The sequence below is a fragment of the Canis lupus genome, chromosome 31 (assembly GCF_003254725.2).
Source record: "Canis lupus dingo isolate Sandy chromosome 31, ASM325472v2, whole genome shotgun sequence".
In the NCBI taxonomy this organism is placed as follows: Eukaryota; Metazoa; Chordata; class Mammalia; order Carnivora; family Canidae; genus Canis; species Canis lupus.
The window spans coordinates 36,575,906-36,593,458 of NC_064273.1; the positions used below are offsets into that span (position 1 = coordinate 36,575,906).

General features: G+C 54.3%; 2 protein-coding genes across 3 annotated transcripts in view; one reads left to right on the plus strand and one right to left on the minus strand.

Annotated features, from left to right (window-relative positions):
- The window catches only part of UBASH3A (ubiquitin associated and SH3 domain containing A), a 42,598-nt gene that overhangs the window by 22,664 nt on the left and 2,381 nt on the right, over positions 1-17,553 (plus strand). Inside the window, exons 8-13 of one of the 2 annotated variants that reach the window (XM_025462059.3) lie at positions 4,216-4,315; positions 8,851-8,973; positions 10,759-10,851; positions 13,355-13,499; positions 14,217-14,323; positions 16,614-16,723. In XM_025462059.3, coding sequence (XP_025317844.1) covers positions 4,216-4,315; positions 8,851-8,973; positions 10,759-10,851; positions 13,355-13,499; positions 14,217-14,323; positions 16,614-16,723 — 678 coding nt within the window. The remainder of the gene's footprint in view (positions 1-4,215; positions 4,316-8,850; positions 8,974-10,758; positions 10,852-13,354; positions 13,500-14,216; positions 14,324-16,613; positions 16,724-17,553) is intronic. The other variant, XM_025462060.3, reaches the window with a different exon arrangement.
- RSPH1 (radial spoke head component 1) overlaps positions 13,342-17,553 on the minus strand; it is a 39,323-nt gene continuing 35,111 nt past the window's right edge. The window contains exon 9 of the mRNA XM_049104635.1: positions 13,342-13,362. Within this exon, the coding sequence (XP_048960592.1) occupies positions 13,358-13,362 (5 nt within the window). The 3' untranslated portion in view covers positions 13,342-13,357. The remainder of the gene's footprint in view (positions 13,363-17,553) is intronic.

Here is a 17,553-nt window from a genome sequence, read left to right on the forward strand (position 1 = left end):
GGGCCTGGCCAGCGCTGCTCTGTCCACCCTGGGCAGAGGGGAGGCCGCCCCACGCTGTGAGCCCCTGCAGGAAGCCTCCTGGGCATCGCAAGAACATGCAGCATGTGCCTGTAACTCAGGGGGTCACGGCGCCAGGACAGGGGCAGGGAAGATGCGGGGACACAGCCCTGCCCAGAATCCCAGACTCCTGCAGCCAATCTCTCATGGGCCAGCTGTGTGACCCTGAGGGGTTCGCCTCCCCCAGGGCACTGAAAGATGGGGGTCTCTCAAGTCAGTGCTCAGAGAGAGGAAGGGGCTAGTACTTGGTAACCCGGAGGGCCAGCCGCCACAGGGCCAGGCTCAGGGGCCCAGCAGGGACACGTGAGCCCCGCCACCTGCGAGGGGCACATCCAGGAGTGAAGCCTCCCCGCAGGGCCTCCACGGAGAAGACAGTCCCTCCCCAGAGGCGAACAGGTGACACGGAATCCCTGGCACTGTCAGGGTGATGGGCAGGCTGGCCCTCGGGCCGCTTACCCAGGAACCCCAGGGGGCAGGGCAGCTCCTGCAACTAGCCCCTGACCACCGCCCACTTCAGGGGAGATGCCTCTCGGACCTGCGTAGTTTCCCCAGCGGCACCTCCACATCCTGCCTCCTCTGCCCCCACATCGAGTTAGGACTTCATCCTTGCCACCCCCAGCTGCGTGGGAGATGTTACTCCCCATTTTACAGGTCCGGAGACTGAGACTTATGGAGGAGACGAGAAGCTTGTGTGGGGCGCTCAGACACCTAAGCACCCCCGAACTTGGCTGTTGGAGGATTCCATGGGACAAGGCGCCCACAGCAGGCCTGGCCCCCAGTGCTGAGGGTCTGTTCCTGTGCGGAGGGCAGGGCCGTGATGTCTGACGTCCCCCTGAGTCCCCAGCACCTGGCTCTGGGCCTGGTTGGTAAATCTCACTGGACGAATCATGGAATGACCTAATGAAGGCCCTGATGGGGGCTCATGAGTGAATCCCCCTAAATCCAGAGCTCACCCTTGTTCCCCAAGAAGCCACCAGCCCCTCCTGGCGGGGGGGGGGCTTGGTCCAGAAGAGCACTAAGCATAGGATACTGGGTGCTGGGAAGGCCATGGAGCATCCCCATTAGACAGGCCTTCAGTTGGAGGGAACAGCCTGGGCACAGCAGCTGCTGGCCGGGAGCCCGAGACAGACAAAAACGGGGCTCCCCTACACGGACTGGCCAGACTCTGGAAGGCACGGCGGAGGCTGGACTCGCTCCCCGTAGTGGGGTTCAGGAGAGCAGGCATAGACTGGGTTGGGGCTCCCTGAGGCTGGGCCCCCCCCTTTCCAGACGGAGGACAGGAAGCTGGAAGGGAAGGGTCATAGCTCAGCCAGAGTCTGAACTCGCTGCAGCTTTATTTTTATTTTTTTTTTAATTTTTATTTATTTATGATAGTCACAGAGAGAGAGAGAGAGGCAGAGACACAGGCAGAGGGAGAAGCAGGCTCCATGCACCGGGAGCCTGACGTGGGATTCGATCCCGGATCTCCAGGATCGCGCCCTGGGCCAAAGGCAGGCGCTAAACCACTGCGCCACCCAGGGATCCCTCGCTGCAGCTTTAAGTGGGTGAAAGCCTAGCAGACATCTCCCCGCGAGCCGGACCCTCCTCGCCTGGTGTGAGCCCCCTTCTCCATGTGCTAGGAAAATAAAGCTGGCATCCGCTTTGAGACACGGGCACTAGCAGGCTGAAGAATGGCCCCAAACATGAAGTCCTACCCAGTCCCTGGAACCTGCGCGTGTTCTCTTAGCAGGAAGAAGTGTCTTTGCCTGTGGGGCTGAGCTAAGGGTCCTGATGGGGAGTATCCCACGGGCCCTAAATCCAATCACAGCTGCCGCTTACAGAGACAAACAGGGTGTCTGATCCAGACGGAAGAAGCAAGCACACAGATACACGGAGGAGGAGGCCTTGTGAGCGTCGGGGCACAGACTGCAGTGTCTTCCCCAAGGCCAAGGACTGCTGAGGCTCCAGGAGCTGAGGAAGCCAGGAGGGATCGCTCCCTAGAACCTTAGGGGGGGTGGCCCTGCTGACACCGTGATTTTGGAATACTGGCCTCCAATCTGCGAACGAACCCATGTCTTCTGCTTTGCTACAGCAGCCCCGGGCACCTCATGTGCTAAGAGGCAATGCAGACCTGGTGTCCCCTAGACCCCAGGAGCTAGGCCATTCCACTCCCTCGTGGACCTTGCACTTTATCTGAATATTCCTGTTGCAAAGAGGGCTTTGCATTTCAAAATTCAAATGCTCTCAGCTCCTCCAGGGAAGAAAATGTTCTAAATTCAAAACCTCAGCCCAAAGCATCGACGGTACGTGGAGACCGTCAGTAAGCAGACTAGGCCTGGGAGCCCATGCGTGCCCTGCAATCTGCTTGCAGATCGGCCCTTGACAGGGGCAGGGGATGAGATATTTTAATGTTCGTTCTCCTGGGGAAAGGCATCCTGGTGCCCATAAGCATCGACCATACTTTGCTATTAGAAGACAACAAGACAAACTTCCCTTTGGAGCTCTACCCTAGAAGGTGTGTGTTTGCCTCCGGAACCAAGCATCTGCACACCGTATTAAGGGACCATCAGAAGATTTGCTTTGCCTTGACCGTATGTCCATTTTGGAGAATCGGCCCCAAGGCCCCGAGAAACTGTGCATGGGGACTTGGAAGGTCCCACAGCCTGAGAAGCACATTTCAGGCACACGTCGGCATGTGGTCAGACCCACCAAGAACAATGAGTGGGTTAAGCCGCTGGAGACTGACTCGCCCAGATGGCTGTGGAGCTACAGGGGATGTTGGCCCCACGAACACCATGAGGCAGGTGATGTCCCACCTTATCCTGCCAACAAACTCGGGGAAGTGCGGGAGAAAGCAGGCAGATGGGGTTCCATGCTGAGGAGGGCCATGTCTTGCCACCTCCCTTTCTTACCTCACTCAGCAGCAAAGACGGACAAAATATCAGCTCCTTCATTTTCACCCTAAGCCCGGCCTCAAAGAGCTGTGAGGCCAGGGGTGGGGAGCGGGAGAAAAGGGTCCACCTGAGGAAAAGGAGCTGGGCAAGGACAAGCAGAGCACCAGCTAGAGCTCCCTCCTGCCCAGATGCCCTTCCCATTCCGGCCCTCCTTGGTGAGCTTGGCCAGCCCACCCCTGCTTACTGTGACCATCCATCCCGCTGACCTTGGCCTGTCCATCTTGGTGACCTTGGTCTGTCCTTCCCTGGTGACCTTGGCTCCAGGCATGACCAAGTTTCACGTCCCACCTGAAGTCCTCCCAGCCCACCTCCTGTGACAGGTACCGTCAGCTGTCTCTCATCCTCCTCTATGACTCATCTTTCCATGTTTGTCCTTTGGTCCCGGTGAGCCCTGAAGCTCTCTAAGTGGGGAGTCTGTGAGCTGAAGCTTGTGTCCCAGCCTCTGATATGCTTGCTCCCAGTATTCTGGGCCCCAGGATACGAACAGCAGTATCTATAGAGAGAGAAAATATGTAATATCTATTATACAACAATAAATGTGTATAGAAATAGAAAATGTTCCAAGACATCACCATGGAGGGATGAATGTTTTGTGTCCCCCCAAAATTCATATTTTGAGATCCTAACCAGCAGTGTACTAGCATTAGGAGGTGGGGACCAGGAGGGTAGAGCCCCCATGATGGGATTAGTGCCCTTATACAGGGACCCCACAGAGGTCCCTTGCCCCTTCTACCCTGTAAAGACCCAGCAAGAAGTTGGCCCAGAAGAGGCCCCTCGCCCAATCATGTCAACACCCTAATCTCAGATTTCCAGTCTTTAGAACTGTAAGAAATAACGTCTGTCATTTACGAGACCCAGTCTGTAGTGTTCTGTTACAGCAGCATGGAGGGACTAGGACAGCGGTAAGGACTTGGAAGAAACAGAAAGGTAGAAAAGTTGATGGACTCTGTATGCTATGGGATGTTCCTATCGCCTGTCATTTCCTTGGTAGTGTCATGATGCCCAGGAAATACAAAGTTGCTAGAAATGAAAGAGAGTTCCACCTGCAATTCCTAATCTTCTTTCATTGCAATTCCTTTGGTGAAATGGGCTGTAGCCACTGAGGAAGGAAGGAAGAGATCCCGTTTCTAGGCCACCTGTCAGATGGTGAGGGGGAGGTGCCCACTGAATTAAGTCGAAGAATGCAGATGTAAAATTGCACATGTCTTTCCTTCCACCACCTCAGGCCACGATAGCGAGGAGGAGCGTTCTGGTGGTGCGCCACGGGGAGAGAGTGGATCAAATCTTCGGGAAGTCGTGGCTACAGCAGTGCTCCACTCCTGACGGTAGGTAACGTCCTGGAAGAGTCTAAACCCAGGAAGTAGATGGATCTAACAAATGGCACCCCTTCTCGGCCTCCTGAGCCGGATCTCCCATGGCACCATTCTTGAGAGCGACTCCGCAGAGCTAATGTATGTGGGAGGGGTACGTGCTCCATCTTTCGCCACGGGCGTTGTCCATGTGCGCTGAGTGTGTACGCCGTCTGTAAGCACCTTACTGCAAATGCTTTGTGGAAGATGGAAGAATGGTTACCGATAGGAAGCAGCCTGCTGGTGTGACGCACGGACGGTCACCTTTATTCTGGATGCACACATAGTGGTAGTGGTTTGTGAGAGCAGCATTGAGAGCATGTCACTGTGCCCTGCAGTCTCTGAACTCACCTGCTGGCACGACCCTATCTCCCAGGCTCATTGCTGCACTGCTGCGGTCACTTGTCTACAATATTTAACTGTCCCACTCAACTCATGGACATATTCTGAACATGCAACTTCACCCCCCGGATGCCGAGAACTCAGTAGGGACCGTGCTTGTGAATACAGCGAACCCACAAGCCGTCTCTACCAATGAGCCACATCTGTGCCAATGCACGTCCCTTAATGGAAAGCCCAGCACGCCACTATTTCTAAGCCATAGCTAACTGTATAAATGAAGATACTGAATGAGCATAGTGAGATTCGCAGTAGCTGGGCTAGCTCAGCTCTTTTGGAATTCCTCCCAGAGCCCAGTAGGCCGAGAAGAAGGGGAAATGCTTAGGGAAAACCATTGCCAGGTGCTCAGCCCACAGCAGGAAAATTCTGAGCAGATTACATCATGACCGGGACGCCTGGGTAGCTCAGAGGTTGAGTGTCTACCTTTGGCCCAGGGCATGATCCTGGAGACCCGGGATCGAGTCCCACGTCGGGCTCCCTACATGGAGCCTGCTTCTCCCTCAGCCTATGTCTCTGCCTCTCTCTCTTGCTGTGTCTCTCATGAATAAATAAATAAAAATATGTATGATACCACTTCATCTTTATCCATTCACCTATCAATGGATAGTTAGGCTGCTGCCATAATTTGGTTGTTGTAAATAATGCTGCAATAAACATTAGGGTGCATGTATCCCCTCAACTTAGTGTTTTTGTGTTTTGGAGATAAATAAATACTCAGTAGAGCAATTACTGGATCATAGGTAGTTCTATTTTTAATTTTATGAGGAACATCCATACTGTCTTTCACAGTAGCAGAGAAACTTCCACCAGTTTGCGTTCCCAACAAGAGTGCATGAGGGTTCCTATTTCTATGCATCCTTGCCAACGATTGTTTGTTGAGTTTTTGACGTTAGCCATTCTGACAGGTGTGAGGTGATATCTCATTGTGATTTTACTTTGAATGTCCCTGCTGATGAGTGATGTTGAGCATCTTTTCATGTGTCTGTTGGCCATCTGGATGTCTTCTTTGGATAAATGTCTGTTCATGTCTTTTGCCCATTTTTTAACTTGGGTCTTTTTGTGTTGAGTTCTAGAAGTTCTTAGATATTTGGATACCTATTCTATTGGATATATCATTTGCAAATCCCTTCTCTCACTCAGTAGGATGCTTTTAATTCTGTTGGTTGTTTCCTTTGCTGTGCAGAAAATTTCACCATGATGTAGTCCTAATAGTTTACTTTTGGTAGTGTTTCCCTGTGGAAACAGGCTGTGTAACAAACAGATTGTTCTCTATAGCAAAGAGTCTGTTGGTTGGTTTGCATCTCTCTGTTTTCTTCCCTTTGCTCCTTTGTTTTGTTTCTTAAATTAAATGTGAGAGTGAAGTCATACGGTATATCTTTCTCTAACAGCACAATACTCTTTAGCTCCATCCGTGTCACTGCAAATGGCAAGATTTCATTCTTTTTGAGGGCTGGAGTAATATATATATCCCATGTTTTATATATATCCCACTTCCTTATCCATTCACCAGTCAATGAACTCTTGTCTCCTTGCATAATTTGGCTATTGTAGATACAGCTATAAACATTGGGGTGCAGGTATACCTATGAATTCAGCCATAAAAAGGAATGAATTCTTGCCATTCGCAGCAACATGGATAGAGCTAGAAAGTATAATGCTAAATGAAATAAGCCAGTCAGACAAAGACAAATACCATAGGAAGGGGATTAAGAGGCTTAAACTTCCAGGTATAAAACAAAAAAGTCATGGAGATAAATGCTGCAGCATAGAAAATATAGCCAACAATATTATAATAATGTTGTAGAATGACTAATGGTGACTATACTTATCTTAGTGAGCACTGAGTAATGTAGCTAATTGTTAGATCATTATGTTGTTCACCTGAAAGTAATATAACATTGTATGTCAATACCTCAATAATAAAATAAAAATAAATAAAATAAAATAAAATATAAAGCATAGTTGTTGGAGATAAATAAATAAATAAGTAAATAAAAATATTTTTTTAAAAAGATTACATCATGACCAAACGTATCTGCAAGGACCCATGAAGTGATGCTCTGGTTGTCTCTGTAAAACAAGATCAATCAGAGACACAAAGGCTCAGGATAGAAACAATAGGACAAGAGGTGGATATGAGGTGAACTGGCATTCACACATGCAGTTAGAAGAAACTTTCTTGTAGGACAATGGTTGAAACCGCAGACTGAAATGGCACCTCACGTCAGCGTGCGTGTGGTGGTGGGGTGAGAACCCACATGAAACAACCAGCCCCCGAAGCAGTTATGGGACGTCATGGAAAGAGGAAGAATATTGGTCCTTCAGACAAAAGACTGAGTCACTTCCAGGGGAGATATTTTAAGGTAACAGAGAATCCCAGCTTGAAAGAGGCTCCTGGTGGCTCTTTGTACCAGTCAAAGCCGCCCTTGATGCAGTGAATACTGACAGCCTAATTTGTCCGAATCCTACATATCACATGTTTAATCCATTACAATGGGATGTTTGGGGGTGCTTCCAGCCTCTCCTCTGAGCCTCCTCATTTCTGCTCACTTCTGGGCCACGTACCCACACCTTGCATGGCCAGGTCACCCCCCACACCTGTAAGCTCTACACCATCAGAATCTAACGTTGCTCCAGGTCCTTGTTTTCTTCTGGGCTTTCTCTGCCTCTCATGGATAGAGTCAATGAGAACAAGATACCCACATGACACTGGTTCACCTTTTGTGGATCATAGATGCCTTTGAGAATATCACACAGTTGACTGACCTTCTCTTGGAAAAAAAAAATCACTTTTCCCAGCAAACACGATGTATATTTTGGCATTTAATGAAGGCCTTTCTTCGAACAACATCTCTGCCAATGGAAGTTCCAGGGAGGGAGCTTTCAGGAAAATCGTGCATGGACTAGAAAAACCAAGGCGTTCAAAGTAGCAGGCTGCCTCCCTGTGTTCGTGAAGGGCTGGGCTGGCATGCTCCAGGCGGGGCATGCGACAGGGCCTTCCCCGGATATACAGCAGGTCTCAGAAAAAGATGACTCAGGTTGCTAGAATCTGCTGGCCGCCAGGAGGCTTGGGATTGCTTGGGAGGACGTGAGAGCTGGACATAGTATAGCGTCCTCTGCAGGGGTGATGGATAATTACGGTGAGCTCAGGCTTACCACTTGTTGACCACTTCCCCTGAGCCTAGGCCCTGGGGTCCGGGCATTATCACAGTGATTCATTGTAACAGCCTTATCATTTCCCCTCTTCACTGATAAGGGAGATTCAGTCAGTTGCCTCTAATCACACAACTAGTAACTGATGGTGCCAGGATTTGCACCAGACTGTCACGTCGTGGAGCTCAAGGTCAAACACAGAGTGAACCTCTGCAGCCTCTAGATGGGGGGGGGGGGGGGGGGGGAGTCCCTGCAGAGGCTCCTGATTTCCAGGTGTGCCTCAGCAATCGGCTCAATAACGCACAACGCAGGAGCATCCCAGCCCTGTGTACTCGGTCCCCGGAGACAATATGACACACTGTCGGCTCTGGGGGTCATTAGAATTTCGCCTCCGCAATTAATGGCAACTTGGGATTCCTGTCAAGTTAAGCTAAATCAGTAATGGAGACACTCCATTCTTAATCAGGAAAAATTGTATTGAGTGAGTCTTTGGGAGGCGTCACCAGGGGACAAAGAGGGCGTCGTGTTTCCGGAGGCTAAAACCTGTGTTTTCTGTATTTGAAGAAACGTGTGCTCAGGAAAGCACCAATATCTCACCAGTTGAATCCACCTCACAGAGCACATGCGAGAAAAAACACAGTTGAGGGACGCCTGAGTGGCTCAGCAGTTGAGCATCTGCCTTGGGCCCAGGGTGTGATCCCAGGGTCCTGGGATCGAGTCCCACGTCGGGCTCCCTGCGTGGAGCCTGCTTCTCCCTCTGCCTGTGTCTCTGACTCTCTCTCCGTGTGTCTCATGAATAAATAAATAAAACCTTAAAAAAAAACACACACACACAGTTGACAACAATTTAAGTGAAAGCGATAGTCCTGCTTCCGATATGGGTCTGGATATTATGGGGGTTTAAATGTGCCCTAGGTTGATGCGCGGATCTGAACGCCCGGTGTTTATTTATGCTGCAGGGAAATACTACCGACCAGACCTGAACTTCCCCTACAGTCTGCCCAGAAGGAGCAACGGTATCAAAGATTTTGAAAATGACCCTCCGTTATCATCGTGTGGGATTTTCCAGTCCAGGATGGCGGGTATGTGTGGGGGTCATGCTAGCGGGGAGGTGGTAACAGTGATCACAGCGACGATCATCACCAATGCCTACCGGGCCCTGGCGACAGGCCCACGGAGGCCAGTGTTAGCTTCATCCCCACTCTGCTGATGAGGACGCTGAGGCACAGAGAGGTTAAGTCAGTTGCCCCAGGTCACGTAGCCAGGGAGTGGAAGTGCAGGGATTGGACCCAAGGGAAGTCAGGAGGAACAAAGGACAGGCACGGAAGGAACGAGAGTGGGGAGAAAAACCAACGACCACTGCGTACACTATGGATGTCAATTTAAAAATTTAAAAAGCACATCCTCTCTTTGATTTTATTTCAAAATCTGTCAGTTTGGGCTTGTGCTTTATGTCTGGGCTTCTGGTTCCACATGAGCGGCTTTTTGGGCCAAAGAAGCCAATGAATTCATCCAGGCTTCCTTTAATGAATGAGGAAGAGAGGAAGGTGTGTGGGCCTGCGCGGGCCTGCTGATGGAGCCCAGGACCTGCGCCCCCGTGTCCCTGTGGACGGTGGTCGGCCTCTCCTTGGTTCCATAACAGAGTGCCAAAGGGGAGCGGCTTCACCAGCAGAGATTTATTCTCTCGAGGTTCTGGAAGTCCAAGTTGCTCCTGAGGCCGTGAGGGCGTCCGCTCCAGGCCCTTCACCTTGGTGTGTGGATTAGAGTCCCCCTAGGGACCTCACTGCAACTTGACCACCATTAGGAAGACACCGAAGAAGGTCACACAGGGAGGACCCCAGCATGTGAATTTGTGGCAACACAGGCCAGCCCGTGACAGCTTCCTCTACAGCCACACTGCCCTTGGCTCCGTGCATATATCCTACTGAGAAGATCCCCTTCTTTCCTAAGAATAGGGCCCTCTAATTTTGTGACATGGAATGTGGCCTCCAAGCTTGTCCTTCCATGAGCCTCAAGTAGTCTGAGTTCCCCGTTGCTGCAGCACCGATTACCAAACCTTAAAACAGCACCTACCTGTCGGCTCACAGCTCCGTAGGGTGGGAGCCTGGGCACGGCGTGACTGGGTTGTCCACTCGGGATCTCCCAGCCTGAGAGCCAGCTGTCAGCTGGGCTGAGCTCCCATCTGGAGGCTCCTGAAAGCACTTCCAGTTTCTCCCAAAAGGTTGTCGGGGGGGATCCTGTTCTGTGGGGCTGTAGGACTGAAGGTCTCATTCCCCTGCCGGCTGTCGGCAAAGGGCAGCACTCAGCACCCGACACCCGGTACCCTCCACGTTCCCTGCTGCCTGGCCCCCTCCATCTCTGAGGCCAGCAATAGGGAATCTCTTACATGTCGAATACCCGTATTTTTTTTCCTTTGGAGAAGGAGAGGGAGAGATAGAATCTTAAGCAGACTCCCTGCTGAGTATGGAGCCCCTGACACAGGGCTCGATCTCATGACCCTGACATCATGACTTGAGCCGAAATCAAGAGTCAGATTCCTAACTGACTGAGCCACCCAGGCACCCCTCAAATCCCAGTACTTCTGAATCTCTCTGGCTTCTCTTCTGTGACAGCCTGAGGAAAATCTCTGCTTTTAATGAGCTCACCTGAATGGTGACAACCCCCTCCTGCCAAATGACACAATGCAGACCCAGCAGTGCCACTTCATCTCATTCACAGCTTCCAGCCACACTCAAGGGGCTGACGGGGTTGTGCACACCAGGGGGTGGGACTCCTGGGGCCACTTAAGGTCCTGCCTACCGCAGGTATGAGCCACCCATGGGAGGCTACAGTTACGAAGAGGTGTTTCCCCACCTGCTGTTTTCCAGGGGAAGCACTACTGGACAGTGGCATCAGAGTCACCTCCGTCTTCACCTCCCCAGCCCTCCGCTGTGTGCAGACAGCCAAGCACATCCTGGAAGGTCGGTGAGAACTGCAGGGAGCTCTCACGTAGCCTTGACCTTGTGGTTATTCTCCACGGGCAGAGGGGAGTGAATGGGGTAAGATTTGGACGAGTGGCGACGTGTGGCCATGTAGGGCACAAGAGGGTCACGGAGCAGCCCTCCAGGAGCTGTTGGCAGGCACTGAGCCTGTCAACCTTTCTGGAATGCCAGGATTGTAACTGAGTGCCAGGAGCCTGTCATCACGCTGTCCACCTTGGGCCTGCATCTGCCATATGTGTTAAAAAAAAAAAATCTGAGGAGGGGCAGTCAGAACCCAGAGTTCTGGGAATGGCTATGGTGCCTTCTGAGCCCAAAGCCCGTGGCTCTTGCCAGGGCAAGGGGATCGGCTACTGGGAGCAGCCCAGCACCATCAAAGGCTGGTGTCCATTGGGAAGCCACCGGCAGGCCTCCTGCAGCTTCGGCCTTCAGGAAAAAAGACATTTCTTGCCAGAGAAGGGCAGCCTGTTCTGGGGGCCTTGGTTCTGCACCTCCCGCTGGACCCCTGCCCTGCCCTCTTGTGTGGGGAAGGGGGGGGCGTGGTGTAGTTCACAGGGCAGTAGCACAGGCCACTGCTCCACAACGGTGGGACGGAAGGCAAAGCAGGTGGACACAGACGCAGCAGGTGTGCAAACGTGGGGAGGGGGCTTCCCTCCACTTCCTCAGAGGCAGAGGGAGTCGGGCCAGCAGCCGGAAGTGAGGATGGGAAGGCCTTCTGGAGGTTTGGGGCGCCGAGGTGCTATGACATACCTGTCAGGTCACGGTGGGGAGATGGAGGATGGCCACCGGGCGGCCCGACGAAGGGCCCACCGAGGTCAGCGAGCACGACTTTACATGGAGACCCGCCCACCAGCTGGGCCTGGGGCTTTCCTGCGGGCACAGATGCGGGGGGCAGGTGGACAGCTGGATCTCATGACGGGCGGGCTTGAGAAGTGCGATGAGAAGCTCCCAGAAATATTCCCTGATGGGGATGACGTCAACTGCCTCTAATAGGATCCCCAATGGACTCTGAGTCCTTGTTGTTGTCATGATGCCCAAGGAGTCACCAGCTTGTAAAGCCCGCGTCCCTTCAGAAAGAGGAGGGCGCTCAGCCTTCTTCCCGGGTCCTGGAAGCATCAGGACGTGTGAGATGCTAACCTGCTACCCTTAATTTCAACGCTGTGTCAGTGGCCGTCCAGATGGACCGTTTCCCAAAGCATGACCCACTCTGGCTGCAAGGTGGCTCCCCAGAAGGGGTGGCCACATCCATCTGGGAACTTCTCCCACTGTTCCTTCAAGTGACCTATTCACGGTGGACACGGGTGCTCCACAGGCTAGAGAGAGCTCAGGAGTCCAGTTAGACCATGGAGCTCCCTACCTAAGAGTGCTCTGTCTGGCAAAGGAACCTGCTCCACGGACCTGGGATGCAATTTGGGAACAGATTTTATTCCCAACAGTTGAGCTTAATGACATTTGCTCCACTTGAAATGAAAACATTCAGGTCTTCCTCATAGGCCCTGCTCACAGAGCTGGCCTTACATCACAGGTCTTCTCCTAGTCAAGGTATGAAATGCTCGGGAGGGGTAGCTGGGAGAAGTCAGGTGTCCCGAGGGAACTTCGCCTTCTGCACAGTCTGGGCTGTTTGTCAAAGTGGTGCCTCAATGTGACTAATGTGCTCCCCAATCTTTTCCATGGATTATTGGGTTGGCCAATGTGGTGTGCTCTCGCTTTTGGCCGAGGACCGGACCCGGTGCTGGTCTGCCTGTAGAGTTGTATTGGACCATCAAGGTGAGCGCCAGGGTGAGCCCAGCGCTGGTGGTGGCTCGCAGTCCTGGTCCCTTCCTGACGGACAGGCATCACCTGCTCCTCAGATACCTTCCAACAGCCCGGTGGGTTTTGACTCAGAAATAGCATGGCTAAATAAATAAATAAAATTTAAAAGTCAAAAAAATAAATTAATAAATAGCATGGCTGTGAGTAATCACAGAACAATACTTGCCAAGAAAGAAAAAAAAATGCCACTTTTTAAAAAAGATTTATTTATTTATTTGGGGAGAGGGAGGGGCAGAGAGAGAGAGTCTCAAGCGGACCCCCACCCCCGAGTGTGGAGCACAATGTGGGGCTCAGTCTCATGACCCTGAGACCATGACCTGAGCCAAAATCAAGAGTAAGATGCTTGGGATCCCTGGGTGGCTCCATGGTTGAGCATCTCCTTTTGGTTCAGGGCGTGATCCTGGAGACCCGGGATCGAGTCCCACGTCGGGCCCCCTGCATGGAGCCTGCTTCTCGCTCTGCCTGTGTCTCTGCCTCTCTCTGTGTCTGTCATGAATAAATAAATAAATTTTTTTTAAAAAAAGAGTCAGATGCTTAACTGACTGACCCACCCAGGTGCCGCCTCACCCCCCAAAAAAACCCACTTTTTTTTTAAATGGGTATAAGAAGAGACTCACGTGAAAAGCAAACTGAACTTGGAAGGTGACAAACACTCGTATTCTGTTGGCCACAGAGCTCAAACTGGAGAAAAAAATTAAGATAAGAGTGGAACCCGGAATCTTTGAGTGGACAAAGTGGGAGTCCGGCAAAACCACCCCGACCCTCATGACCCTGGATGAGCTGAAAGAGGCGGATTTCAACGTGAGCACGGATTATAGGTAAGCCGTCCCCTCGCTTTCTGCCCGGGGCGGGGGTGCTTCTCTGGGTCTCGTTCAAGAAGGCATATTCACACCACTTGTTAAAGATGGTAAGGAAGCCTGTATTGGAGGGGAGGGCGCTGCACGGGGGAGCAGAATGGGACCGGCTGCAGCATAACGAGGACGAGTGGGGGTGTTAGCAGAAGAGCGGGGTGGGGGGTGCAAAGGTATTGCGGGGGGATCGCTCCATAAACTGCCCCAGCAGCAGCTTGCGGAAGGCAGGCCAGAGTGCAGGGAGTGCCGGGACATCACCTGGGGGTGGCGGGGCACGGCGGGGGGGTTGCTCAGGTATGGAGCGGGGGGAGCCCATACCATGGGGAGGGGGGCTCCGGTTTCGCGGTGTTTGCCGGAGTCTTGCTACTGAGTCTACACGGTTGGACACGGAAGCCCAGCCGCGGGCCCGGGAGACGCGGGCTCCAGGAGCCTGGCTCGGGTGCGGTCAGGGAGCCAAGTTCCCTCATCCTCTGCCCATGGCCGACTCTTTGCCATCACAAAACCCTCCTGGCACTCGGGGAGGGCGCTGCTGGAGATCGGACTGCCGGCACTTTGCGGTTTGGGGACACGCCGCCCGGCTGCACACCCTGCCTCGAGGTGGGGCCCCCGGGCCGGGCTTCTCCTTCTCCAGGGGCCGCGGGCACGCGGGCCACGGCGTGGCAGGCTCCTCTCTCTCCTCCTCAGGCCTGCGTTTCCTCTCGCCTCCCTCCTGCCAGCCGAGAGCTACGACGAGTATGTGGACAGGTGCGCGGTGAGCGTACAGCACATCATCAGCACCTGCCCACGGGACGGTAAGTGCCTCCCCGTCCCCGGCAGGGCCAGCAACCCCCCCCCCCAGGCACTGGCCCATTTTACGCACCTAGGAATGCCCCCCACCTCCTCCTCGCCCCCCGCCCCGACCGTGTTGCGTGGCGGCCTCTGCAGGAGCGGGGCGCGTAGACACATGTCCCAGTGCCGCCCCGGGGACCCGATTCCAAGACTGAGAGCCGACGGGACCCGGGACAGCGGGTCAGCACAAACCACGCACATCTGCTTCCTAGGGAATGAGAGCCTAAGGATGGAAGAGCCAGGTGTCAGGTCGCGTTTGAATGCCGCTTGGCACAGGGCGTCGGTACGCGCAGATGGTTGGGACCATCAGAAAAATTTCAATGTGGAATCTGAGTGTGGGAATACCCAAGAAACCGAGTGGATCCTGTTAGGTGTTGGGGGGGGAGTCCTCATGTGGAAGGGCCAGGGCAGGGGCGCACTTGGATGGTGGGCGACGCGCGAATGTCACAGCGTGCGGCTCCAGGATGCCTCGGGCCCACCTTCGGGCCTCTCTGGGGATCTTCGGAAGTGTCCATAGTAAAAAAAAAAAAAAAAGTTGAAAACTAACCCTTAAAAAAATGTAAGTTGGCAAGCGTGTCTGGTTGGTCAGCGATGAGTCGGACAGCAGATGCAACACCATGGGGAAAACCTACGTGGAGGGGGCGCACGCACTCCCCTCGGGGAGTCCGAATATTTATTGTTAGGAAAAGGAGCACAACATCTGGAATATTAGGAATTTTGAAGAACGTGAAGAAGCGTCTGGTAGGCGGTGAGAGGCCGCCGGGCCCGCCTCCCCTGCCCTGGGTCCTGCCCACCCCTCACCCCAAGATGCAGGCGGAGGTGTCGTTGGCAGGGGGCGACCGTCTGGGCTCTCAGGGACAGCAGAGCACCTGGCCTCCCCGGAGAGCCGCTGGCGCCCCTGGGGGACGCGCTCCCAGACTCCCTGCGGGGAGGCACCCGAACCTCGCCGTAGCCGGCGCCCCCAATTTTGCCTGGCTGGCACCCTGGGAAGGCTACTATCGGAAACCACATCTCAGTGGCATTTGGTTGGTTACCAACGTCCCGTTCATCCCCGTGACCACGTCGAGGCACCACAGGACAAAGATGATGCCAGAGCCGTCCCCGCCTGGCCGGGGCCTCGCCTCGGCCCGACACCCTCCAGCTGATGACTCCAAGCCTGTCCTGAGCTGAGATTTGGTGTCCCCAGGATGCTCTGCCCCCCTGAGAACCCCCTAGAGGGGCGAGCCTTCCGGAACACGCGCGGGGATCTGCTCTAGCAGCTCCGTCGCCCGCGGGGCCCCGTGTGGGTGCTGCTCACCTGCGCGGGGAACACGGCCCCTATGGCCCCCGTGCCCGACGGGGAGGACGAGCAGGATTTGGAAGCAAACGGCGCCCCAGAGGGGAGCGCGTGAGCAGGCGGGAGGGGGACCGGTGTGGCAGGCGGCGGAGGGGGAATGGAAAACTCAGGTGGGCTGGAGGGTGAAAGCCAACACCTACGGGTCCCCGCGCAGGGGGGCCCTTCCCAGACGTCACCTGCTAACTGCGCACCGCCCTGAGCAGACAGTGACCCTCGTGACTCGGAAGCCCGGAAGGCTGAAGCCCGCCTGCCCAAGTCACTGAGAGTCCAAGCTGGTCCAAGCTGTGCGTCCCCGCCCCAGACGGCATCTTGGCCACCGCACTGTGACTTCGGAGGCCGAGGCTACAGGAATGAACAGGAAAACACATCAGGGCTTCGGCCACGTTGGAGAACTTGGAGTCGAGTTAGGAGGCAGGCAGCGTGAACGGATTGTTCTGCGTCCACCCTCGCCTGCCGCGGAGGCCCGCCCCCGACCCCGTCCCCCAGGTGGATCCAGTGGGTCCCCCCGGCCGGAGACTCGCTCCACCCGTGGACTCAAGCGTGAGGCATCAGCAGGCTCATGGTGGCCACCTGGCTGCCCACTGTCTAGCTAAGGGACCCGGCCCGGCAGGCAGCCACCGCTGCGTCCTGCAAGAGGCAGCAGCCTAGATCCCGCTGCAGTCCCACCCCCTGAAGCTCACGGCAGGCGCCGACACCCCCAGACCGTGCCCGAGGATGTGATGTGCCCCAGACTACGCACATGCAGTTACCTGCCTGCCACACTGCCTCCTACCCGGGGCCTCTCAAGGCTTTGTGTGCCACAAGGTGTTTCCCCTGACAACTCTGGGGACCCTCGTTTTTTTTATAAAAAAAAGAAAACAAAAAGAAAAAGGCACTCCACGTGCCTCGTGTGACCCCAAGGTGTTCTCTCTCCCCAGTGGGCGTCATCCTGATTGTGAGCCACGGCTCGGCGCTGGACTCCTGCACGCGCCCGCTCCTTGGGCTGCCGCCCCGGGACAGTGGAGACTTCGCCCAGCTAGTGAGAAAGGTACGTGCCTGCCCCCTTCCTCTTTGGGCCAGGAAGTCCGGCACCCCGAGCACACAGGGTCATCGTGCTTCCTACTCAGAGTGAAAACAGGAGTCGGGCCCACCCAGGGCAGCAGGGACCACCCCACCCGCCCCGTCTCCTGAGAACGTGCGCACCTGCTCTTCTGCAGCCCTGAGCAGGGGGCTGACGGGAGCTGTTTATCATCTTTAACATCATTATGGCAACTTTGGCCATTTGCTGCCCACATAATATAAAAAATTTAAAATATATATATATATATATATATATATATATATATATATATATATATATAATAAGACCCGGTGATCCCTGGAAGTAGTTGAACAAATGGTCCAGTGAGGAGTAAGCCATGTGGACGCCAAGAGAAAGGACAGCTGCTGGCCTGGCTTGTTCTGGGGACTCGAGGGCCGGGAGCTGGAGGACAGAGAGGAAGCCACACCCTCTTGCCTTCGGAGTCAGGCCACCATGGAACACACAGGCCTTGCAGGAGCCCGCGTTCCCCGGGCCGGGCAGGGCTACGCAGATACTTACGGGTGACCCGCATGTAGAGGACAGTGGGAACTTTGCACCAGCCGGATGACCATCGCCCAGAGATGAATTAAGGCAGACACACGAGCGGCTCAGCCCCACCCCCTGCTCCTGCCCTGAGCATCTACTCAGGGCCAGACGGAGCCTACTGTCCTTGCCCTTTTTAAATCAATTGACTGATGATCTTGAGGCTGGGAGTGCAGCGGTACAGACAACAGCTGTGATGGGACATGGGTCCCTGAGCTGGTTCCTTGGGCAACATCGTCACAGGATCATGAGTG